The 23,571-nt window shown below is 64.5% G+C and overlaps 1 protein-coding gene across 1 annotated transcript in view; it reads right to left on the bottom strand.

Moving 5' to 3' along the window:
- LOC137454263 (hydrocephalus-inducing protein homolog) overlaps positions 1–23,571 on the bottom strand; it is a 60,708-nt gene that overhangs the window by 3,868 nt on the left and 33,269 nt on the right. The window contains exons 31-60 of the mRNA XM_068164275.1: positions 22,664–22,791; positions 22,364–22,555; positions 21,847–21,996; positions 20,568–20,807; positions 19,986–20,154; positions 18,974–19,138; positions 18,313–18,483; positions 17,570–17,748; positions 16,944–17,087; positions 15,615–15,798; positions 15,037–15,193; positions 14,364–14,469; positions 13,131–13,655; positions 12,502–12,684; positions 12,036–12,238; positions 11,705–11,887; positions 11,377–11,496; positions 10,023–10,182; positions 9,739–9,911; positions 9,118–9,316; positions 8,416–8,515; positions 7,792–7,891; positions 6,549–6,717; positions 5,747–5,985; positions 4,826–4,898; positions 4,358–4,562; positions 3,756–3,994; positions 2,745–2,896; positions 1,384–1,576; positions 474–579 (exon numbers count right to left, since the gene is read on the bottom strand). Coding sequence (XP_068020376.1) covers positions 474–579; positions 1,384–1,576; positions 2,745–2,896; positions 3,756–3,994; positions 4,358–4,562; positions 4,826–4,898; positions 5,747–5,985; positions 6,549–6,717; positions 7,792–7,891; positions 8,416–8,515; positions 9,118–9,316; positions 9,739–9,911; positions 10,023–10,182; positions 11,377–11,496; positions 11,705–11,887; positions 12,036–12,238; positions 12,502–12,684; positions 13,131–13,655; positions 14,364–14,469; positions 15,037–15,193; positions 15,615–15,798; positions 16,944–17,087; positions 17,570–17,748; positions 18,313–18,483; positions 18,974–19,138; positions 19,986–20,154; positions 20,568–20,807; positions 21,847–21,996; positions 22,364–22,555; positions 22,664–22,791 — 5,307 coding nt within the window. The remainder of the gene's footprint in view (positions 1–473; positions 580–1,383; positions 1,577–2,744; positions 2,897–3,755; positions 3,995–4,357; positions 4,563–4,825; positions 4,899–5,746; positions 5,986–6,548; positions 6,718–7,791; positions 7,892–8,415; positions 8,516–9,117; positions 9,317–9,738; positions 9,912–10,022; positions 10,183–11,376; positions 11,497–11,704; positions 11,888–12,035; positions 12,239–12,501; positions 12,685–13,130; positions 13,656–14,363; positions 14,470–15,036; positions 15,194–15,614; positions 15,799–16,943; positions 17,088–17,569; positions 17,749–18,312; positions 18,484–18,973; positions 19,139–19,985; positions 20,155–20,567; positions 20,808–21,846; positions 21,997–22,363; positions 22,556–22,663; positions 22,792–23,571) is intronic.

Raw genomic sequence — 23,571 nt, 5'->3', positions numbered from 1 at the left:
TCTAGGCACAGCCTGCCTCACCAATGCTCCCAGACCTTCCTCCCAGGCTCACAAGGCTGGGACCCCAGCAGCAAGCTCCCTGCTGCTTGCCCTCAGCTCAGCTCAGCACTCAGCTCTGGCTCAAGCTGCAGCCAGCCAGCTCCTGCCTTCAGCAGAGCTGACTCAAAGAGTGCCTTGGGCTTTGGCTGGCTGGCTGTGGGCTCAGGGGCTGCCTCCTGCCAGGCTGGGGACTCCCCACCCGCAGCAGCAGAGAGCTCAGATGCTCCACTGAGGTGCTAACAGCCCCCCAGGACTCAAGCCCCCATGTCCAGAGGAAGAGAAACACTTCCCAGAGCTTGCCAGAAGGAAACCTGCAACCCTGCAGAGAGTCCCTCTGCAAGAGCCCAGAGAGCCCCAGGACACAGCCCAGGGCCAGCAGCAGGAGAGGAATTCTCCCTGGGGGGGTGAGCACATCTCATGCTCCAGGACTTCACCTTCTCCAGCAGAGTCCTCCATGCCCACAGCCTGGTAGAGGCACTTGGTGCTGGGCCTGGCTTTCAAGAAGAAAGCTCCCTCCTCATCCAGCAGGTCCAGCAGCACCTGGGAAAAGAGCAGGAGCACACTGGGGTGGGCACAGCATGGCCCAGGGCCTGAGCCCACGCTGCTGCTGTCCCACCACAGGGAGCCCAGGGTGCTGCCCCCCTTCCAACACAGCTCTGAGCACAAGGCTGGAGTGAAACCAGACCAAAGCCAAGGCTCCACAGGCCCTGGGAGCTGATGGAAACAGCAGCAGGCAGGACAGGAGGGCCCAAAGTGAGGAGCACAAGGGGACTAAGCCACAAGTGAGGCTCAGCAGAGCCTGGTAAAGCAGGAGCAGAGCCAAGCCAGTGCCAGCAGGACAGGAGGATGACCTCCAGCCCAGCCAAAAGGGGAGAAGGGAGCCTGGGGAAGCCCTGCCCCTCCAAAGCCTCTCTCAGAGGAACTCCCTTCCTGGCAAGCAGAAGGCAGCCAGGGGCTTCCAGCAGACTTTCTGAGGCCCCTTCCCAGGCTGTTCCCTGAGGCAGGGAGCAAGGAAGCAGCACAAGCCCCAGGGCTGGCTCAGGAGCGGCAAGGCCAGCAGCAGCCGAGGCCAAGGAGAGGAAGACACAAGGGAAGGGCTGAGGGCACCTTCCTGGAGGCAGCTGCTGGCAACAGGCCTCTGCCCACTGCTTTGCCACAGCAGAGGCTCAGGAGGTCGTCCTCCTGCCACAGAGGGGCTCTGAGCACAAGCCAAGGCTTTCCTTTGGGCTCCAAGGGCACCTGCAGAGCCGTGGGGCACCTGCCCACCCCCCCGGCTGCGCTGGGCCCTCTCCTCCCCAGCAGCAGCCTTGTTCCCCGAGCAGAGTTCCCTCAGCAGCTGCTCACCTGGGCAGGGACAGGGCCAGAGTTCTGCAGGACCAGGGGCAGCTTCTCCCAGGCCCCCAGGGGCAGCTTCCTGAAGAGCAGCAGGGGGTTCCCTCTCCTGTCCCTCCGCGCCGGGCGCAGGACCCTCACCTCCGGCACCTTCCCCTCGCCGCTGATCTCGAAGCTCAGGCTCTGTGCTCTGCCTGCTGCAGGGCTGCAGGAGAGGGGCAGCAGAGCCATTGCTCACTTGGCAAGCAGGGAGGCCAGGGCCAGCTGCTGCCCTTGCCCTGCCTGGGGCTCCTGGCCCCCAGGACACAGCTCCCCCTGGCTCCTCTCCTCCCGCAGCAGGAGCGGAGCGGCAGGAAGTGGCCAAGCCAGAGGCACAACTCAGTGACCCCAGCAGGGAGCTGATCTCCAAGGAGCTGCTCCTCAGGGCAGCAAGCTGCTGGACCTGGCCCCAGCTCAGCCACTCAAGGGCTGGGCCAGGGCAGGGCAGGCCCAGGCCACACAGGGGGCCCAGGGCAGAGGAGCTGAGCTCTGTCAGAGGGGAGCCAATGGCTCCTTCAGCACCAGAGCTCTTCCTGCCCCCCAGGAGATCCAGCAGATCACCTCCTCAGCACAGCAGCAAGGAGGCAGCAAGGGCAGCTGCCTCGGGGCACAGAGCCACTGCAGCCAATCCTTTGTCCTTGGCAAGCTCCAGCTCAGCTGGAGCTGCACAGCTCCACTGCTGCCCGAGTCCCCCACCCCCTGCTGGCTCCTCGGGCTCACAGAAGCCTGCAATGCTTTGCCTTGGAAGGGACCTTGGAAGCTCATCCAGCCCAAGCCCCTGCAGGCAGCAGGGACAGCTGCAGCTCCAGCAGCTTGCTGAGAGCCACAACCAACCTGAGCTGCAGTGGTGCTGAGCAGGGGGCAGCTCCCACCTCTCTGGGCAGCCTGGGTCAATGTCCCACTGCCCTCACAGTCCCTGCTGCAGGCTGCAGCAGGACATTGCCTTCCCTGCTCTGCTGGAGCTCAGAGCCACAGCTGCTGATTTCCCTGCAGCATCCCTGTGGGCAGCAGAGGCTGAGAGCCCTGGGGCTGCTGAGCCTGGAGAAGAGCAGCCCCAGAGGGGATCTTGAGGGGGAGGCTGCTGGAGCCCTGCAGCAGGCTGGCCAGAGAGCTTGGGGAGTCTCCTCTGCAGAGATTCCAACCCCCCCTGCACCCTGGGATCCTGGGCAAGCTGCTGTGGGGGCCCTGCTCAGGCAGGGGGGTTGGGCTGGCTGAGCCCCAGAGGTCCCTTCCAAACCCCTCCCTGCTGGGGTGCTAAGCACTCTGCCCAAGGCCACTCCAAGAGCCAGAAGCCATCAGGAAGCTCCCTCCCAAGCTCTCCTGAGGTGACTTACCTTCTCTGAGCATCAAGGCAGGCCTCAAAGGTGCACTGGTACCTCTGCACCTTCTGTGGGCTGAAGGTGACAGTGGCAAAGGCCTGGGAGCAGCTGGGCACACACAGCTGGGCAGGATCCACCTGGAACACCTGGCCAGGGCGGCTCTTCAGCTTGGGGAGCCAAGAGAGGAGGCTTAGGAGGAAGCTTCTCCCCAGGTGCTGCTGCCTCAGCCATGCATGGATGAGGAGGAGCAGCCCCAGGCAGCCTGGCCCCCTGCCTGTTTCCTTGGACAGGCTCCTTCCATCTCAGGGGGGTAACCCCAAGCAGTGCTGAGCCAGGGGGCTGCCAGCAAGCCCAGGAGTGCAAAGCTTGCTTTGAGCACTGGGCAGAGCCCCAGCACAGATGGGAGGTGGGGACTGCATAGAGAGCCCTGCAAAGACCCTGCCCCTGGCCTCTAAAGAGAAGGGGCAAAGAGCAGGGAGCCTCAGGCAATCAGAGAATGGCTTGGCTTGGAAGAGGCCTTTAGGATCCTCAAGCCAAGCCAGAAGCCAGCACTGCCAGCTCCCCACCAAACCATGGCCCTCAGCACCACAGCTCCACAGCTTTGAAACCCCCCTGCAGATGCCTTGGGCAGCCTGGGCCAGGCCTTGAGAAGCCTCCAGGGGAGGAAATTGCTCCTCGTGTCCAACCTAACCCTCCCCTGGCACAACCTGAGGCCATGGCCTCTTGTCCCAGCACTTGCTCCCTGGGAGAAGAGGCTGAGCCCCCCCCAAAAGGCTCTGCTGGGAGCCCTGGCTCAAAGTTGAGGGCAAGCTCCTCCTCCCTCTGTGCTTCCAGGAGAGGCTCACAAGGCCCCAGCTCTCCCCCCAAGCACCCAGGGGCCTTGAGCTAAAGCCTTGCCTGGGACACGCTGAATGCAGCCCAGCTGTCAGCTGAGCTGGCCTAGCCTGGGCAAGAGGAAGCCATGAGGCTGGGGAAGAGGGCAGCTGTCAGGCAGGCTGCAGAGTGCCCAAGGCCTCCTGTCCCTACCTTCCTGGGGCTGGCTTTGATGGAGAGCAGCACATCACAGGGGACTCTGTTCCTGTTGCAGATGCTGAAGCGCGCCGTGGCCCGCTGCCCCACCAGCACGTCAGGGAAGAGGAACTTCCTCTGGTCGGTGAGGAACACTCCCTGCTGCTCCTGCCCTCTCTGCAGGCCTGGGCAGAGGTTGCTGCTGCTGCAGATCTGGTGCCCCTCAAAGATGGCCTCGATGTCATCGACCACGAAGGCTGCGAGCGGAGCAGAGCAGAGGGAGGGCTGAGCAAGGAGAAGCTTCCTGCTGAGCTGCCCCTGGGGCCCCCTGGGGGCCTCTCCCGCCCTTGGAGAAGCCCTTTCTGCCCAGGCAGCTGCCAAAGCCAGCCCTGGCTAGGGGAGCTGCCTGTCAGGAGGGAGCTCAGGCACCCTGAGCACCAAAGGCTTTCTTCTGCTCCTTCCATGCAGCCCTCCCAGCCTCTCCCACTGCTGGAGCTGACAAGAACCTGCGAGGAGGCTGAGAGGGGAGCTCGGGCTCAGGCTGGCTGCTCTCTGCCAGGACTGAGGCTGGGTGCTGAGCAGCAGCAGCCTGGCCCCAGGGAGCTGTGGGCAGCACCTACCTGGAAGGCAGGACTCGGCCAGCAGGGTGTAGGGGATGCCAAGAGGGTTGTCCCTGGGGTCCCTGTGGCTGATGTCGATGAGCAGCTGCTCCTGGCACGGCCCTGGCGGCCCCGCGGCGCAATCCACTCTCACCAGCTGCTGCTCCCCAGCAAGGATGCAGCCAAAGGCAGGGGACACAGTGAACATGCCCAGGGTGAGGCCAGCCTGCAGAGAGAGAGCCAGCAGAGGCTGATGGCCAACAGCCTCCCCCTCAGCCTCCCAGCAAGGAGGACTCCAGGCCTCGGCCTGCAGCTGGGCCCAGGGCAGGCAGGGAGGACTCCGTGGCCCAGAGCACAGCCCAGGAGGGGAGAAAGAAGCCAAGCAGAGGTGCAGGCCCAGCATGCAGAGCGTGTCCCACGCCATGGGGACAAGCCCCCAGCCTGGGCACAGTGTGGAGGAGCCTGTGCTGGGCAGCAGCAGCCACTCACCTGCCTGCAGCTCAGCCTGGCTGCAGCAGAGGTTCCCTCCAAGCTCTGCCTCCGCTGGGCCTGGGAGGACTTCCTTTGGGGTGCACCAGAGGGGAGAGCAGAGAACATCCCTCAGGCTCAGCTCCTCCTGCCCCCCTGCAAAGCCAAAGCTTCCTCCCCCTGCAGGAAAGTCCTCCTGCTCTTCATGCCCCCTGCACCACCTGTGCCTGCAGCTGATGGACAGATGGGCTCCAGCCCCAGGGCCAGGAGGATCCCCAGGAGGATCCTGGGGCCTCTTTCTACACCCTGCTCACAAGCCAGCTGCACAGGCAGGCAATAAGCCAGGGCTCACAGGAGATGGACTTGCTTGGCTGGAAGGGACCTTGCAGACCATCCAGTCCAGCCCTGAGCCCAGCACTACCAGGGCACCACTGTTCCATGGCCCTCAGCAGCAGCTTTGAAAGCCCTCCAGGGACAGGGACAGGGACTCCACCACTGGCCTGGGCAGCCTGGGCCAGGCCTTGACAACCTTCCAGGGGAAGAAGTTCTTCCTCATGGCCACCCTAACCCTCCCCTGGCACAACCTGAGGCCTTTTCCTCTTCTCCTGTCGCTTGGGAGAAATGACCAAGCCCCACCTGGCTCCAAGCTCCCTGCAGGCAGTTGGAGAGAGCCAGAAGGGCTCCCCTGAGCCTCCTCTTCTCCAGGCTGAAGCCCTCCCCCAGCTCCCTCAGCTGCTCCTCACAGCCCACGTGCTCCAGGCCCCTCAGCAGCCCTCTTGCCCTGCTCTGGCCACACTCCAGCACCTCAATGGCCTGGGAGCCAGGAAGCCAAAGCCGAGGCCAGGAGGCACAGCGCAGCCTGGTTGTGTGTCCTGCCTGCCACAGCCCAGCCCTGCTGTGGGGCCCCCTCCAGCAGGAAGGCTGCTGCAGGCCTTCTCTCACCCTTGCTCTGTGGGCTCAGCTGCCCCCTGCTCTGCTCTGCAGATGAGGAACTGGAAGGGCAGGAGGCCTGTGTTGTGCAGCAGGAAGCTGCAGGCTCTCCTGGTGCCGCTGGCCATGGCCCCGCAGTCGAGCAGCGCCGCAGGGCTGATGCTGTACTGGCTGAGCACAGCTCTGGCTGAGAGCCTCACTGGGATGCTGGCCATGGGCTCCCCTCCTGCACGCAGGCTGGGCTCCAGCACCTGCAAGCAGAGAGCGGCCTCTGTCCTGGCAGCACAGCCCAGCCGCCCAGCAACTCCTGCCCTGCTTTGGAGGCCTCCTCCAGAGCTGCATTTCCAGCCTCTCTGCCCAGCCTGGAAGGCCTTGGAAGAGTCATTGCTCAACCTCCCTGCAGGCCCTCAGCAGCTGCTCAGCTGAGCAGCACCACAGCAGGTGCTCCAGAGCCCCAGACAGCCTGCCCTGCAACGCTCCCAGGGATGGGGCAGCTCCCCCCTCTCTGCCCAGCCTGGGCCAGGCTCTCTCCCCCCTCAGTGTCAAACATTTCCTCCTCCTCCTCCTCCTCTCCAGCCTCAATCTCCCTCTTCTACTTCCAAAGCATCAGCCCTGGGCAAAAGTCTGGCCCCAGCTTTCTTCCTGGCCCCTCCAGGCCCTGGCAGGGAGGAAGGAGCACAGCTGCTTTCTGAAAGCCTTTGCTGTGCACAGAGGAGAGAAGAGTCCCCAGCTGAAGCTCTCCTTCCAGCAGAGCCATGTCCTCCTGCCCCCCTCAGCCCGGCTGTGCTCACCCTGCCCGCCCCAGGCAGCTCACCTGGCACAGCAGCACGGCTTTGTCCTCAATGCTGAGCTCCCTCTGAGGGTGGAAGAGCAGCTGGACAGCGACAGGGCGCTCAGAGAGAGGCAGCAGGCCCTGCTGGGGCTGCACAGTGAAGTGGGAGGCCAGGTCCTGGGTGCTGGGGCCTGCGGGACGCAGCCTGAACCTGGGCAGGGAAGGAAGGAGGAAGGGAGGAGAAGGTCTCTGCAGTGAGCAGCCCAGGGGCCAGCAGCACAGCCAGCACTGGGCATGGCACCAGTGACAAGCAACAAAAGGCAAGAGGCCAGCCCCAGCTCCTGGCAGAGCCAGGCAGTGCTGAGTGCTGCCAGCTGCCCTCCACCCCCAGGCTTTTCATCCTGCTCTAAAGAGTCTCCTGAAGAGAAAGGACTTGGCCCTGGAAGGAGGGCAACAGAGCTCAGCAGGGACTGGCCTCGACTGCAGGGGCACAGAACCCTGGAACCCAGCATGGAGGGCTTGGAAGGGACCTCTGGGCATCATCAGTCCAAGCCCCTGCTCCAGCAGGGCACCCACAGCAGCTTGCCCAGCAGCACAGTGCCCAGGGGGGGTTGGAAGCTCTCCACACCAGGAGACTCCACAACCTCTCTGGGCAGCCTGCTCCAGGCCTCCAGCACCCTCACACCAAACAACTTTCTCCTTCTCTTCACATGGAACCTCCTGGGCTCCACTTTGTGCCCACTGCCCCTTGGCCTGTCCCAGGGCACCACTGAGCAGAGCCTGGCCCCAGCCTCTTGCCCCCCACAGCTCCTTTGTCTCTTGCTGAGCATTGCTCAGCTCCCCTCTGGGGCTGCTCTTCTCCAGGCTCTCAGCCCCAGGGCTCTCAGCCTTTGCTCCTCACAGAGCTGCTCCAGGCCCCTCAGCATCTCTCTAGTCTCTGCTGGACTCTCCCCAGCAGTTCCCAGTCTCTCCTGAACTGGGGAGCCCAGAGCTGGAGCCAGGACTCCAGATGTGCTCTCCCTAGGGCAGAGGAAAGGCAGAGGAGAATGTCCCCTGACCTGCTGGCCACACTCTTCTTCCTGCACCACAGAGCCCAGGGGCTGGGTCTCTCCTTCTGCTGCCTGCTGAGCTGTGAGCAACTGGGCTGTGGCTGGAGCCTGGAGCTCAGGACAGTGCCAGTGCTCACCCCCAGCATGGCAACAGCCTCCAGCCATGCAGAGGAGCAGACTGCAGGCCTGGGCAGGTGGTGGCCCCAGGCACTCCCAGAGCAGGCAGCTGGACCAACCTGTATGCAAGCTTGCACTGCCCTTGGTTCCTCAGGGTCAGCACTTGCTTGGCACTCCCCAGGACGTTCAGGACTCCAAAGTCCAGGCAGCCCTCTGCACCTGCAGGACACCCCCAGAGCGAGGGAGGGGATGGGGAGGAGACAAACATTTGGAGATCTCAGCTGGGACCAAGCCCTGCTCAGCAACTTGCCAGCCTTGCAACTTTGCCCTGGCTCCTTTGCTGCCCTTTCTCTTCTGCTTGAGAGAGGAGCTGCAGGGCTTGGCAGCCAAGGAGCTCAGCCTCCACCTCCCTGCTTCCAAGCACAGATCCAACCACTTGATGTGCTGTGCTGAGCCCTCAGCAGCTGCCAGCTGCTTCTGCACACCCCTGCTGTTCCAAAGCCCCCACATCAAACCAACAGGAAGGGGCACACTTCAAGGGCCAGGGATGAGAGAGGCAAAGCTCTGTGTGGCCTGACAGGGCTTTACTCCACACAGCTGGCAAGAGGCCTGTGTCATGGATCCGTGCCAGGCTTGCACTGCTGTCCCCTCCCCTCCCATCCCCACTCCCATCCCCTCCCCTCCCCCCTTGCCAAGGCCATGCAATCCATCTGAACTCCTCTGCTCTGGGGCCAGCCACTGACCTTCAGGCAGGGTGATGTTCAGAGCAACTTCGTAGGCCTCGGCCAGGACCTGGATGTTCTCCACCTGCACCACACCCTGGACATTTTCTGCATCTGAAACCTGAGGCACCAAGACACAAACCCTGCTGGAGTCCTTCTCCTCAGTGTTTCTGGCAGGCACCACCTGAGGAGCTCTTGTCTCCAGCAGCTGTGTGTAAAGCCCCTGGGAGGCACCCACAAGGTGTCCCAGAGCAGGTGGCAATGACACCCAACTCTCTCTCTCAGCACACAGCAGCCTCCCTGCAAGGCAGCCTCTCAACCACAGGCAGCAAAACCCAGGCAGAGATTTCTTTGCTCTGCCTTAAGAGCCTGAGCAGGAGACTCCACAAGCTCTCTGGGCAGCCAGCTGCAGGGCTCCAGCAGCCTCACAAGACAGATGCTGCAACCTCCTGGCTTCTGCTTTCTGCCCATTGCCCCTCGGCCTGTTGCTGGGCACTGCTGCCAAAGCCTGGCCCCAGCCTCTTGCCCCCCACCCTTCAGCCCTTGCTCAGCACTGAGAGATTGCCAAGCAGCATCCTCCAGCCAGGGGCTCTTGCTGCTAAGGGCCCAGGCAAGGTGGGGACAAAGGCATCTGCTGAGGGCTCCTCCTTGGGCCTTCAGGCACAGGCTGCAGGGCCCAGAGCACTCTGCCCAGCGCTGCCAGGCAGGGCCCTGCGCCCTCACCTCCAAGCGGATCTTCTTCTCCACGCTCAGAGGCTTGCTGGCCCTGAAGCACAGCTGCACGGCCAGCTCCGAGCGGGGCCCGACCGTGCCCTGGCTCTGCGACACCCAGAAGCTCTGGCCCAGGCTCTCCAGCCCGCTGAGCCTCCAGGCCACCGGCAGGGGGCAGTTGTTCCGCAGCAGCAGCATCCTGCTCTGCTCCCTGCAGAGACACCAAGGCTCCGTGCCAGCTGCTGGGGGGCACAGCGGCAGCCCTGCCGCCGGCAGCAGCCCTCCCCGCGGCGCTGAAACCAGCCTTCGGGCTCGGCTCTTTGCCACAAGCCCCAGAGGCCAGGCCCTGGGGCAGAGCCGGCCGGCAGAAGGGGATGCCACGGGAGGCAGAGCCAGAGCAGCTCCTCCGCTCCCTCTGCACCAGCAGGGGAGATGCAAATGCAGCGGGGCAGCAGCGCTGGGGGCTGCCCTGGCACCTCCAAGGCAGCAAGGAAGGCTGAGCAAGAGGCTGGCAAGTGCTGGCAGCCAGAGGGCTGCTGGCCAGGCTCCCATCTCAGCAGCCACACGGCAAGGGGAGGGGAAGGCAAGTTGCAGCAGAGCCACCCCCGGCACAGTGCCCCTGGCCTGACTGACCTGTGCAGCAGCACCCTGGCGAAATGCAGCTGCCTGGGGCTGACCTCCAGCTTCACCTGCACCCCCTGGCAGCACAGCTGGAAGACCACTGGCTCTGGGTTGTCCTTGATGCGGCAGATGAGGCTGTCCTCCACCAGGCCAACTGCAGTGGGGTAGGCCCAGACGCTCAGCTCCTGGCCCCAGCCCCGCAAAGAGAAACACAGAAGAGCCTCCAGTGAGCAGGAGGAACGGCTCCTGGCCTCTGCTGCTGCTGCTGCTGCTGCTGCCACCTGCCTGGCCCCTACCTGCTTCTCATAAGGCTGCAGCTTCATGCTGGCAGGCTCCAAGAGGAAGGTGCCCCTGCTGCCACCCCGCTCCCAGGAGAAGTGCACCTCTGCCTCCCAGGGGCTGACGTTGCGGATGGAGAGCTGCTCGCGGTTGCCAGCCTGCAGCACAGCCTTGGACCTGGCCACAGAAGGGGCAAAGGCTGCAGGGCAGCTCCAACAAGCAGCCTCAGAGAAAGCCTCACCTCCAGGGGCACTTTGCATGCTGCCTGCCTTCATTCCCAGCTTCCCTCAGTGCCCAGCCCACACTTGCTGCCTCCATCCCAGAGCTGTGCACAGGCCACCTCCAGAGGCCTTCTGCACACCAGGACCCCAAAGGTGCCTGCACAAAGAGCAGCACAGCAGGCACCTGGATTCCTCTCCTCCTCTGCTGGCTTGCCTTCCCTGCAGCCTTCCCAGAAAGGCTGGGACAGGAGGTTTGAAAGAGCTCAGCTCCTCTCTTCCACAGCAGCCAGGAGACTGCCTTGGCCCAGCTCCTGGCTGAGCCTGAGGGGGGGATTCCCAAGAGGAGTCCCAGCGTTAACAAATGCCTCTTGGCTCGGGGCTGGGACAGAGTGTGGAGAGAAAAGGGCAAAAAGGGCAATTCCTCAGCCTGGCCAAATCCTCTCCTGGCTTTTAAACACTTGGAACTGCACTTCCCTGGGGGGTCCAAATGCCACCAGCTCTCCAGAGCCCCCCTGCAGACAAAACTTCATTCCTAACCCTGAAAGCAGGGAAAGAGGGAAGTGAAGAGCAGGAAGATGGCAGCAGCTCCAGGGACAAGACTCTGAGGCCAGACTTGATCCAGCAGTGAGGATCAGGGAAGTGGAAAGCCCATTTCTCCTGCTCTGCAGGTGTCTGTGTCCCCTGCTGACAGCTCCAACCATCCTGGCTTGCTGACACTGCAGAGTCATGGAGGCTCCACAAACCATCAGCAGAGAAAGCCTTCCCTTCAGGCTGCCCACAGAGCTCCCAGCACTTGAAAGAACACCACAGAGCTGCTGAAGCTGAGATGGGGGCTGACAAGTGACCCCCAGCTGCCTTCAGGCTGCAGGCAGCACGTGGCTCTGGCCACCAAGGCAGCCCCCAGGCAGGAAGAGCAGCTCCATCCCTCCCCAGCTCCATCCCTCCCCAGCTCCTCCAAGCCTCCTGTGCCTGCTAGGTGCTCAAGCGGCCAGAGCTGTGCTCCTCCAAAGCCACCAAAGCCCCAGCTCTCTGCCTGGGCCTGCCCTGAATCGTGCCCCTGGGAGCAGGTTCCTGAGAGCACAAGGTGCTGCAGATCCCTTCTCAACCCCCCCTGCATGCAAGCAGCACGGCTGGGCTGGGCAGCACCTACCGCTCCCTGGCCTTGCCACACAGCAGCGGCCCGAAGTGGAACACCCTGGTGCCCAGCACATACTCCTTGGAGAGGATGGCCTCAGCTGCCTTGCTCTGCCTGCAGCGAGGAAACACCTCCCTGGGCACAGGGAGTGAGGAGCTGTGAGATGCTCTGAGCACAACACCTGCTCCCAGAGCCCCCACTCTGAGCGCTGGCTGAGGCAGCAGCAGCGCTGCCCAGCTCCAAGCACAGCAAGAGCTGCTGGGGGGCTGGGGGGCTGAGGGGCAGAGTCTCAGCTCTGAGCTCAGGGGCAGCAGAGCGGGATGGCCCCAGGGGCCAGCCTTACCGTGGCTCCTGGCTGATGGTGGGGTACAGGCAGCTGCCCCTGCAGTGCAGCTGGTAGGGGCGCTTGGTGCCCAGCAGCTCAAAGTGCAGCCTCTGCTCAAAGCTGCCCAGCAGCGCCGAGCTGAAGTGGACCTGCAGCACCACCTGGCCCTGGGCAGGCACTACCCAGCGGTAGCTGCTGCTCCTGGCAGGGAAAGAGGAACCTTCAGGCACTGCTGAGGAGCAAAGGAGAGCAGGAGGAGCTGGGCACTTGCTGGGGGGGAGCTGGGCTCAGCAGCCTCCTTGGCAAGCTGGCCCTGAAGCAGAGGGATCCCTCCTCCCCCACGGCTCACCTGGCACAGCTCTCTGGGGCTGGCACAGTGCCCGTGGGCCTTCGGCCCTCCTCAGAGGGATGGATGGAGGCTACCGTGGCTGACCTGCGCAGAGCTCTCCTGCCATCCCCAGAGCTCCGCTTCCTCCTCACAGCTTCCTGGCTGCTGGAGGCTTTTGCCCCCCTCCAGTGGCCTCTGCCTGGGGCTCCCTGCTCCTCTGAGAACTTCACCCCAAAGGGAGAGAGCAAAGGGAAATGTGCCCTGAGAGCCAGCCCTGCAGGGGGGGCTCAGCAGAGCACAGGGGCAGCACCCCCTCAGGGGAGGCTCTCTCCCTCCCAGACTTGCCCTGTGCTCAGGGCAGAGAGCAGAGCTCTGTCTCTTCTGGACAGCCAGAAGGGATGGCTGCAGGCCTGGGGCCCTGGCACCTCTTCACTGCCCTTCCACTCTGAGCCTTTGCCATCCCCCTGCCCCCATCCAGCCCTGGCACCTTCACTGTGCGCACAGAAGCAGCCTCCTCTTCTGGCCCTGGGGCACCTTGTGGCAGGAGGACAAAGTGCTGCTCGGCCTCTGCCACAGGCAGCTCTCTCTTGGCTGGGTAGTGAGCCACAGAGTAGAAAGCAGTGGGGGGCAGGGGGGGCCCTGAGGGACCCAGGCCCAGCTCATCCAGGACCTACGGCAGAAGAGCAAACCTCGGTCATGCTCCCGGCACCTCCATCCTCACCCCTCCTGAAAGACACTCAGCTGTTGGCCAGCTCTGATGGAGGGAGGTGGAGCACAGCCCCAGCCCCAGCCCAGGCTGCTGGGCAGGCTCCAGAGCAGGGCCAGGGCCCACAGGGGGCACCTGCAGAGGAATCTCTGCTCTGAGTGGCTCAGCTGAAGGAAGCAGTGCCCTGGAGCTGGCCTGGCACCACCTCTCTCTCCAGACCGGGAGAGCAGCTGGCAGGCAGGAGGCCTGCACAGAGAGCACTCCCTGGCTGCCCCCAGCCAAGCCACAAGGCTGCTGTGGGGCAGCAGCAGCAGCCTGGGCAAGGCTCTGTGCCCTTGGCACCCGCTGGGACACAAGGCCCCAGGGCCCCCCCGGGGCAGGCTCCGGCGCTGAGCCTCGCGGGGCTCTACCTGCTCCGGCCTTGGCAGCCTCCTGCTCTCCAGGATGGTGCTCAGCACATCTGCACAGCTCAGCACCTCGATGTCTAGGCAGGGCACCCCGACTGCCTGGCCGCCGCCTGCCCCTGCTGCACCTTCCCCTTCCAGCTGGGCCAGCTTGCGCTCCCCCAGCCTCTTCTGGAGCTCCTTTCTAGACTTCTGCCTCCTGAGGCGGGGGGAAGGCTGCTGCTGGCCTGCTGGCTGCAGCACCCCTGGCTCTGCAGGGACACCCTGCACCCTGTCCCAGCAGGACAAGAGATGAGCCACATGCTGCCGTGACGCCTCGTAGCTCTGGAACCGCAGGGCCAAGCTCTGCTCGCTCTGCTCCCCTGAGCAGCTGTCTGCCAGGCCCAGCTTGCTCTGCTGCTCTTCTTCTTCCCTGCCAGGTGCAGCAGAGGCTGAGCACTCCTGGGCAGAGCCCTTCTCGGTCCTCCTCTTGGGGATGCTCTGCTGCCTGCCGGGGGCCTCCTTGCTGCTGCCGCTCGATGTCTTTGTGCTCTGGGCAGGAGGAGCAGGAGAAAGCCATCAGCATTTCCAAGCTGCAGGACACTGAAGATCTTGGCAAGAGCAGCCCAAGCCTCACCCCAGACCTGTGCTAGGTGCTCTACAAATCCCAGGCCAGAAGGCAGCTGGCACCCACTTGAGCTCCACTGAAACCCAAGGCCTCGGCGCCAGACCCACGAGGAGGCAGCAGCTGAGGAGCTGCTCCAAGCCCAGCAGGGAACTCCAGAGCCCTCCTTCCTCCTGGGCAGGCCCTGGGGCTCCTTTCTGGGCTGCTCAGCACCCCTGACTCTTTGGCAAGAGACACCTGGGCCCTGCTGCTGGCCCTGCTGCTCTCTCCTGCCAGACAGGCAGGAGCAGACCTCACTTCCCAGAGGGGACCTGGCTCAGGGCTGCAGGGCACAGGCAGGGCAGGGAGAAACGCTGGAGCAAAGCCATCCAGGCCTTCCCAGGGCATGCCTGGAGTTGTGTGGAGCCAGGACTCAGAGGCAGCCTGATCCCAGAAGAGCAGCTCAGCCACAGGGCCGTGGCAAAGCCCCCAGGGAAGCAGCAGCAGCAGCAGCAGCAGCAGGCAGCAGCTGCTGTCTCCCAGCACAGCCCCAAGCAGGAGCAGGCTGCCCAGCAGGGCCTGGGGCTGCTGGGCTCTCAGCAGTGCTGCAGCTCAGCAGCAAGGTGCCCAGGGCTCTTGCTCACACAGCCACCCACCTGCCTGACCAGGCTTCTCTTCCCTTTGCCTTTGCCCTGCTGCTCCAGCTCCTCTGCCTCCTTGCAGCGCTGCTGCTGCTCCTGCTGCTCTCTAGCCAGCTGCAGCCTGCAGCGAGGCAAAGGGAAAAGAGCTCTTGAGAGTCACCCCCACAGCCCTGGGCTTCCTCAGCCCTTCTCCCTGGGCACAGCCTGCTCCTTCCAGAGCACAGTCACAGCACCCAGGGGCTGCAGGAGCTCCCCTCCTGCAAAACAGGAGTCCTGCTGGAGCCCAGCTGTGACCCAGGCAAACCTCTGCTCTCTGGCCTCACACAGCTGTGCCTCACACAGCCCCACAGCACATCCCCCCTGCTTGGGGGAGGGAGGGCTGAAGGGGATGGCAACCGAGGCCACGAACTCAGAGAGCCTCCGAAGGGCGAGGGCAAGGCAAGCACAGAGCCCAGCTGCCTGCAGCAGGCTCTGAGCCCGAGGCCTCGGCACCAGCAGGAGCAGGAGATGTTCTCAGCCCCCAGCAGGAAGCTCTCTCCTCTGCCGGCAGCCAGGCAGGGGGAAGGCACCACCCCTGTGCCGCTCGGCATCGCCACTTTGGGGCTCTCCTCCGGAACCCCCCCGAGCTCAGCCCAGCTCCCCAGAGCAGGGACACCTCTCCGGGAGCCTGTGCTGGGCAGCTCCCCACAGAAGCCTTACAGACCTCTGCTTCCTCTGCCGCTGGAGCTGCCGGATCCTGCTCTCCAGCTGAGCTTGCTGCTGCTGCGGGAGGGCAGCAAACTCCTCCTCCCCCAGCTCCCAGAGCAGGGCTTCCTCCCTCCTGGCTGCAGCTTCCTGCTCCCGGCCTGCAGCAGGGGTCAGAGGAGAGAGCATCAGCAGAGCTGTGCTGGGGGAGCCGAGAGGAGCCCCAGCCCAGCCCCCTGCCGGCAGCTAGCAGGGAGCTCCCAGCCCTGCTCCCAGCTCCAGAGCCCCAAGCTAGCGCCAGGCTGGCAGCTCCTCTGCCTTGCTGGGCTCAGGCCCCAGCGTGGGGCACAGCTGGCTGCTGCTCAGACACTCAGCCCCAGCAGCCTGCACTTGGGCCCCAGCTTCAGTGCTGCAGCCTGAGAGAAGTCTCCCAGCCTCAGCCCTGCTGTGCTGGCAGCAGGAAGGAGGCTGAAGGCTTCCTACAAACACCTCTCCCCAGCTGTGCTGTGAGCCAGCTCCACCTGGGCAGGGCTGAGGGCTGAGGGGAGAAGCCTTGGGAGGCAGGGAGATGAGGAGCCTCACCTGCCCGCTCCTCTGCAGCTGCCTGCCTGGCTTGCCAAGAGCCATAGTCCTGCAGCAGGTTGACAAAGTAGATGTGGGGTCGGTTTCCCACAGCCTGGAGCAGGCAGAGGAGAGCAGAGAGCGTGCTGCCTGCACAGAGGCTCTGCAGGCCATCAAACACCACTCCCTGGCAGCAGTCCCTCAGCTGTGGAGAAAGGCCAAGACAAAATCAGCTGTGCCCTGCCTGCAGCTCTGGGCCACTGGGTGAAGCCCCTTGGCAGAGGGCAGCAAGCAGCTGTCCCCAGCTCTGAGCTGTCCCCAGGGCCCTGCCAGCTGCTGGCATCTGCAGCTTCCCCCAAGGAGAAGAGAGCAGAATAGAACAGACCAGGCTGGAAGAGACCTTCAAGGTCATCACGTCCAGCCCCTCACCCAACACCACCTAATCAACCAACCCATGGCACCCAGCACCCTATCAAGTCTCCTCCTGAGCAGCTCCAGGGATGGGGACTCCACCACCTCCCTGGGCAGCCCATTCCAATGGGCAATCACTCTCTCTGTGTAGAACCTCCAGCCTGAACCTCCCCTGGCACAGCCTGAGACTGTGTCCTCTTGTTCTGGGGCTGGGTGCCTGGGAGAAGAGACCAACCCCCACCTGGCTCCAACCTCCCTTCAGGGAGTTGCAGAGAGCAAGAAGGTCTCCCCTGAGCCTCCTCTTCTCCAGGCTAAGCAACCCCAGCTCCCTCAGCCTCTCCTCACAGGGCTGTGCTCCAGACCCCTCCCCAGCTTTCTTGCCCTTCTCTGGACACCTTCCAGCAAGTCAACCTCCTTCCTAACCTGAGGAGCCCAGAACTGGACACAGGACTCAAGGTGTGGCCTAACCAGTGCAGTGTACAGGGGCACAATGACTTCCCTGCTCCTGCTGGCCACACTCTTCCTGATGCAGGCCAGGATGCCCTTGGCCCTCTTGGCCCCCTGGGCACACTGCAGGCTCATGTTCAGGCTACCATCAGCCACTACCCCCAGGTCGCTCTCTGCCTGGCTGCTCTCAGCCACTCTGACCCCAGCCTCTAGCACTGCCTGGGGTTGCTGTGGCCACTGTGCAGCACCTGGCACTTGGATGTGTTCAATCTCCTGCCCTTGGACTCTGCCCATCTGCCCAGCCTGTCCAGGTCCCTCTGCAGAGCCTCTCTGCCCTCCAGCAGATCAACTCCTGCCCCCAGCTGGGTGTCATCCCCAAATGTACTGAGCCCAGGAGCCCTCCAACAGCAGGACTCCTCCTCCTCTCCCAGCCCTCCTGCGCTGCCTGGCCCTCTCCAGCAGGAAGCTCTCCTTCCCCCCCTGGCCACGCACCTGCAGCCTCTCGGAGAGGATGGCCACCAGCAGCTCCTGGGGCAGCACACAGCTCCCCAGGCCCAGCTCTGCCACGCCGCTGCCCCTGGGGCTGAGCCGCAGCTGTGCCGGAGGCGCCGAGACCAGAGGAGAGCCAGAGGAGCCCTGGGGGTTGAACAGCAGCACACTGAACATCCCCAGAGCAGAAAGCCCCCTGGGAACGCCCTGAGCCATCCCAGCTGCTGGCCTTGGAGCTCTCACTAGCAAGAAACTCCAAGGCAAGCGTGGGCCAGAGGCTGCAGGGGACAAGCCTGCAGAGCACAGCCCTTGAGCAGCAGCCCCCAGCGCTGGCAGCAGCCCACAGCACAGGAAGGACAAGCAGGAGCTCAGGCCCAGGCAGCGTGGGGCCAGGAAGGGTCCTGCTGGGCCAGCCTGACCTTCAGCTGCCCAGGGCAGTGCTGCAGTCCCCACCCCTGAGGCACTGCAAAGCCACAGAGATGGGGTGCTGCGGGACAGGGTGCAGTGCTGAGCTGGCAGTGCTGGCTCAGCAGCTGCATTTGATCCTCCTCCAGCCCTGCCCCAGGCAACACAGCTCCCAAAGGGAAGGGAAAGGGCCCTGGCATCAGCCAGCGCAGGCCAGGCCTCACCTGGGAGCCTGAGGACTCTGCTGCAAGCTGTCTCACCACAGACATCTTCCTCTGGCCTGCCCCAGCTCTGGCCTGGCCTGGTGAGCTGAGGGAGTGCTGGCTGCCTCTGTCCCCAGAGCTGGGCTGGCTCAGGCTGCGGCTGAGCCTGGCCTTGGAGTAGCGTCGCCACCCCGGGGAGCCTGCAGAGGGCACAGAGGACTCAGGGGGCTGCTGTGGGGAGCAGCCAGGCACCTTCCAGAGCAGTGGGCACCCTGGCAGGGACAGTGCATTTGCAAGCCAGAGAGCTCTGGATGCATTGCCCAACCTCTGCTGCCCATCTCCACGGAGCTAAGAGCTCCACGGGAGACAACCCCAGCAGGGAGCCAGAGCCTTCTTCCTGCCAGCAGCTTGCAGGCCAGGCAGCTTCCCAGCTGAGCACTGCAAAAGCAGCCCAAGCAGAGCCCAGCTGATGGCCACAAGGGCCAGGCTGGAGCTAGCAGGCAAGAGAAAAGCTCCCAGGAAGATGCTGGGGGCTGCCCCAGCCCCAGCAAAGGAAGCTGTGCAGAGGAGGCAGAGTGCCCCTGCCCGAGCCCTCGGGCTGCAGCCTGAGTGCCCAGAGAGGCTCTCGGGAAGGGCTCTGCCCCGCTCCGTGCCGCAGCCCTGCTCCCCAAGCCCCCCGGGGCCGTGCCACTGCTCTGGAGCCGGCAGAGGCGCAGCCCCGGGGGCTCCCGCAGCGCCGCTCCGGGCCCAGCCTGGCTCCTTACGGCCATCCTGTGGCTGCTGCGGGCTCTGCTGGCTGCCGGCGCTGCACAGCTCCCGGGCTCGCCGCCCTGCCGCGCTGCTCCCGGCCGCCACGGCCTCGCTCACCACAGCGTCCAGGGACAGGCAGGCGGCGCCGTAGTGCTTGGCCAGGGCGGCCGCTGCCGACGTCTTGCCTGCAGAGAGAGGGAGGCTGCTTGGGGACCCCTGCGGCCGCAGGGCTTGCCGGGGACAGGCTCTGCCAGGCCCCCACGCAGCTGAGGGCTGCAGCCCACCTCAAGCCTGCGCCCAGGCTGCCGCTTCCAGCCCTGTGCCAGCACCGCTCGGACCCTGCCCTGCCCTGGGCTGCTTGCCCTTGCCTCGGGCAGCAGCTGGGCACAGCTCGGGGCTGGGGAGCGCTCCGCAAGGCAACGTGGAGCACGGCAGCCACCGTGGGGCCATGCGGCCACGGGGACAGGCTCACCCTCCTGGGGGGAACGAGAGCCCAGCTGCCTGGGCACAGGAGGAGCCACAGCCCTGGCAGCAGCTGCTGAGGGCCTGGGGCCAGCCCGGCAGAGCCGTGCCTCACCTCCCGGCACCTCAGCCGCTCAAGCCAGCGCCATGGGCCGCCAGGACACATCTCCCCTGCTTCCCCCCTCCTCACAGCCCAGGCTGCAGCTCAGCTACCTGCCAGGGGTGCCCCATGGACGATGACCACGATGCCCCTGCCCTGTGGGGCTGCAGCTCCTTCGGCAGACGCAGCGCTGCCCAGGGCCAGGACCCTATGGACTGGGCTGGCCTGCGGCTCTTCTGAGGCCTCCCTGCTGCCAGTGGTGCTTTGCTGATGCTCTGCTGTGCACACACAGGTACAAGAGTCAGCCTCCTGCCCTCCTCTCATCCTCCTCATCCTCACCAGCCCCTCGGCTCCCGGCAGAGGAGACTCTGCTCAAGCCAATGGCACACCCATGGGCTCGCCCTGCCCTTCCTCTCAAGCCTGTGCAGATCAGGCTCTGCCCTGGATGCTGCTCCAGGTGCCCACAAGTGGATGGGCTGGCAGAAAGAGGAGAGCAGAGCATGCAGCAACACCCAACAGGACTGAAGCCCGGTCTCCTGCCATGAGCTGTCCACATGGCCCTCATGGGAGCGTGGTGCCAAGCTTGCTGAGCAAGAAGGGCAAAGCCAGAAAGGAGCATCTGAGACAGTCCCAAGGCAGAGGCTCCATCTGGGGCTCATCCAGGAGCTGGGTGCTTGAGGAATGGCACTGCAGCAGATGTGGCTGGGCTCTGAATTGCCCAGAACAGCCCTCAGGAGGTCACCCAGAGCCTCCTCAGCTTGCAGTGCCAGAGAGGACAGCAGCGGTGCTGCCCTGCCTAGCACAGCTTCACCATCACCCTGATCCCAGCAGCTGCTGGGGCAAAGCTGAGGCTCATTTGGCAAAGCTGAGGAAAATTGCCCAGGCCTTTCACTTGGCCCTGGTCCCCCCTGCCAGGAGCCATCCTCATTGCTTCCCCAGGCAGGGCAGATAGGAGCTGGCTTTGGTTGCACTGCTGGCTGTCCCAAGCCACAGTTTCACCAGGGCCTTGCTCCACCCAGCTGGGGCATGAGGACTGCTGGAGCCCCAGAGAAGGAGGCCCTGGAGAGCTGGGGGCTGGGCTCCCTGCTGAGCCCCCACTCAGGACAGCCGAGAGCAAAGCCTCACCCTCGTCCTGGGCTGTGGGCTGCTCAGGCTTGGCCTTGGCCTGCTGATCCTGCAGCCTTTTCTGGCCCCGAGACAGCTGCAGCAGCTCTGGAGGCAGCTGCTCCCCCGGGGCACGAGGAGGCAGCAGCAAGGTGCTGCGGCAGTCGAAGCCTTCCAGCGCCCTCAGGATCTGTGCATGGGGAGGAGAAACCACCCCTGGGAGGCACTGCTGGAGCTCCAGCCCGGCCCGGCCCCGGCCACAGCCCCGCCCACAGCCCCAGCCCCAGCCCCAGCCACAGCCACCCCCAGCCCGCCCCCGGCCCCGGCCCCGGCCACAGCCCCAGCCCCAGCCACCCAGCCCGACCCGGCCCCAGCCACAGCCAACCCCCGGCCCCGGCCAGCTTCCCCCTCTTGCCTTCCTCACAACTGCAGGACCAGCCAAGCCCCTCCACAGCCTGCCAGCAGAAGAGGCTAACTCTGAACCACCACCCCCCCAGGCTGTGCCCTGCCTCCTGTCTCCATCTCCCTGGCACAAGGCTGGGAACACTGCAGTGCCCTGAAGCTGCACAAGGTGGATGTGGGGAGCAGAGCTCCTCTCTTTACCTGCTCCTCAGCAAGGTACTGCAGGTCATACTCCAAGGAGTAGAACTCGATGGGGAAGCTGCAAGGGTTCTTCACCACCACTGTGCCCTGTGCCCCAGGGCTGGATGGCAGCACTGGCCCCAGCTCCAGCACTTCAGGCTGGAACTCCAGCCGTGGCTCCAGCCCACTGCCTGAGACCAGCAGCTGGAGGTGCTGGCTGCTGTGGCAGATGTAGATCTTCAGAGTGCTCCTGTAGAGCTTCTGAAAAGAGAGAAGGGCAGAAAGCTCCTCCATGAAGTGCCAGGGCCTCAAACTCACCCTGTGCCCCGAGGCCAGGGCTGGCAGTAGCACCTCTGAGCTGAATGGAGAACAGAAAGCAGGACAAGGAGGGCTGCTTGGAAACTGGAAAAGGCAGAGTCAGGCTCAGGGAAGGGAGACACTTGGCATGCTGAGAGTGCTGAGCCCCTGGCCCAGGTTGCCCCACGGGGGAGATGCCCCACAGCAGCACAGGGCTTTGCCTTGCATTTTGGAGAGGGAACCTGGAGCAAAGAGCTGCTCAGCCTGAGCCTGCTCAGCATAGCCCAGGGCCCTCTGATCCCCCAGGAGCCAGGTGGGAGAGCTGCTGCTAGCCCAGGCTGGGCTGGGCAGAGGGACTCCCCAAAGGACTGGCCCTGCCAGGAGAGCAGAGCAGGCTGCTGGCTCAGGAGTGCTGCTGCCAGCAGCTGAACCTCTCCCTGCTCTCTGTGCACCTCCAGCTCTCCTCAGCTGCCCTGGAGCAGAGCTCCTTGGAGCCTGCCCCATCAGAGGAGGTCTTTCAGCACTGCCTCTCCCAGCAGCTCCACAAAAGGCTGCTGGCTCTGTGGAGCAAGGGCAGGGGCAGTGCTGGAGCACGGAGCTGTAACCTTTGCCCTCTGCAGGCTGCTGGCAATCTGCCTCTTGTGGGCAGCAGGAGTGCCCAGAGGTGGGAGATGCCCCATCCGTGGCACCACTCCTGGGGCAGTGCAGTGCTCAGCAGAAAGGTCTGCAGGCTTGTGGTGCCCAGACCCAGCCCTGGCAGCGCTGTGGCGGGCAAGGAGCAGCTGAACAAGAGGGGCAGAGGAGCTCTCCCTGGCCAGACAGGAGGGGAGTCCTCTGCTCAGGGCTTGGCTCCCCAAGCCCCCTCTGCAGAGGCTGCAGCAGGGGAAGCTGAGCTTGCAGCAAGCTGCCCGTGGGGGCAGGGCTCAGCTCCTGCTCCCAGCCTGGGCTCTCCTGCCCACACTGCCCTGCCAGACCTCCCTGGGGGGACACCAGCCCAGCTCACCTCTTCCACGGGGCAAAACCTGACTCGCAGGTTGCACCACTGCCCAGGGGCCAGGACTCCAGCTGAGGGAAGCACCTCAAAGACGCCGGCCTTGGCCTTGGGCTCCTGCAGCAGCTTCCCACGCCTGCTGGCTGCCAAAGGCTTGTCCACCTGAGCACAGAAACCAGGGGCTGAGGTCTCCTTGCTCTGGCAGGACACAGCTGGCTTCCTGCAGTGCTGGCACTCCTGGCCTCAGAGCACCCATCCCAATCAGGTGGGGCCAGCCCTGGCCTAGAACTGGTGGCCAAAGGCAGAGGCAGGAGAGGCAGCAGGGGAGGCTGCTCCTGACGAGAGGAGCAAGGGCTGAAGGTGGCAGAGAAGGGAAGCAGCAGCTGCTCAACAGGCCCAGGGCACCCTCCAAAGCCTCCTCAGCCCAGCTGGAGCCCAAGTGCTGAAGCAGCCAGAGGAGCAGAGGAGGCAAGAGAGAAGCAGGAAAGGCAGCCCAGAAGATGCAAGTGGCAGAGTGTCTGTGCTTTACCTTCTGAGCAGGCTCCTCCCTGCTGAGGAACCACTGACAGGGCACTGGCAGCTGATTGTAGAGCCGAGTGGTCTCCTCCTGGCACTGCCCACACTGGAGAGGGGAGAAGTCCAGCCTGGCCCTGGAGAGGCAGAGGGAGGGCACAACCCCCCTGGCACGCAGGAGCAGACGAACCGTGGGGCCTCCTGTCACCTGGTGAGGCACAGAGCAGCCAGGTGAGCTCCAGCTGGCCTCTGCTGCTGGCCCCAGCCTGCCCCCGCAGGGGGTGAGGGCAGAGGGAGGGGAGGAGGCACAGGGCACCTGGATGGGCAGCAGCAGGGCCGCCTGGCCCAGCGGCAGGGTGGCACTCTGGGGCTCCAGGCACACGGTGAAGCTCCTGCTCTGGGAGCAGGGCAGCTGCTCCACGCGCTCCAGCTCCACGCTGAAGCCTTCAAGAGATGGACAGGAAGCAGCTGAGGCACAGGGGACAGCAGCTGGGGCACCAGCAGCCTAGGGCCACCTGAGTGTCCTGGCTGGCAGCCCTGGCAAGGACTCTGCCTCTCCAGAGCAGCTGCTGCTGCTCCTTCTCCCCCGGCACCGCTGCAGGCCCAAAGCTTGGCACAGCCAGAGCCCAGGCCCCAAGGGGGGAAAGGAAAAGGTTTCAGCTGAGGAGCTGCAGCAAGGCCAGGGAAGGACACTCAGACCTCTTCAAAGGAGAATTCCCAGCTAAGATTTCCCCATGCCCTGCTGCTGCCTAGAAACAACTGAGGGAGGCCTCTGGGCACCCTGCAGACACAGCAGGGCAGCGCTTGGTGCTGCTGCAGCCTTGCCTCAAGGGCCGCTCCAGAGGCCTGTCTGGATACAGCACAGCCCCTGCCAGGCTGTCTCCTCAGCCAGGGCTGAGCACAAGTGCCACGACCTCAGGAACTTCACACCAAGCAGCTCAGCAGCACCCAGGCTCCAGCTCCTTGCAACACAAGGCCAGAGAGCACCCAGAGAAGCTCAGCTGCTGCTGCTGGCAGCCAAGAGCAGAAGGTGCTGAGAGGGGAGCAAGGTGAGCAGCCCACCCAGCCCCTGCAGGGCAGAGTTAGGGCAGCCACAGGCAGGCCAGGCCCCTGGGCACTGCTGGCCAGCAGAACTCAGGCTCCAAAGCAGCAGGTCCCCAGCAGGACAAAGCTCCCCAAGAGCTCTCCGTGGCAGTGGCTCAGGCTGAGCTGCCACAGGCAGCT

The sequence above is a fragment of the Melanerpes formicivorus genome, unplaced genomic scaffold (assembly GCF_026170545.1).
Source record: "Melanerpes formicivorus ecotype bairdi unplaced genomic scaffold, bMelFor1.0.p_v2 SCAF_78, whole genome shotgun sequence".
Classification (NCBI taxonomy): Eukaryota; Metazoa; Chordata; class Aves; order Piciformes; family Picidae; genus Melanerpes; species Melanerpes formicivorus.
Note: the sequence above shows the minus strand (reverse complement) of the source record. Positions and strands in the feature narration are given on the sequence as shown.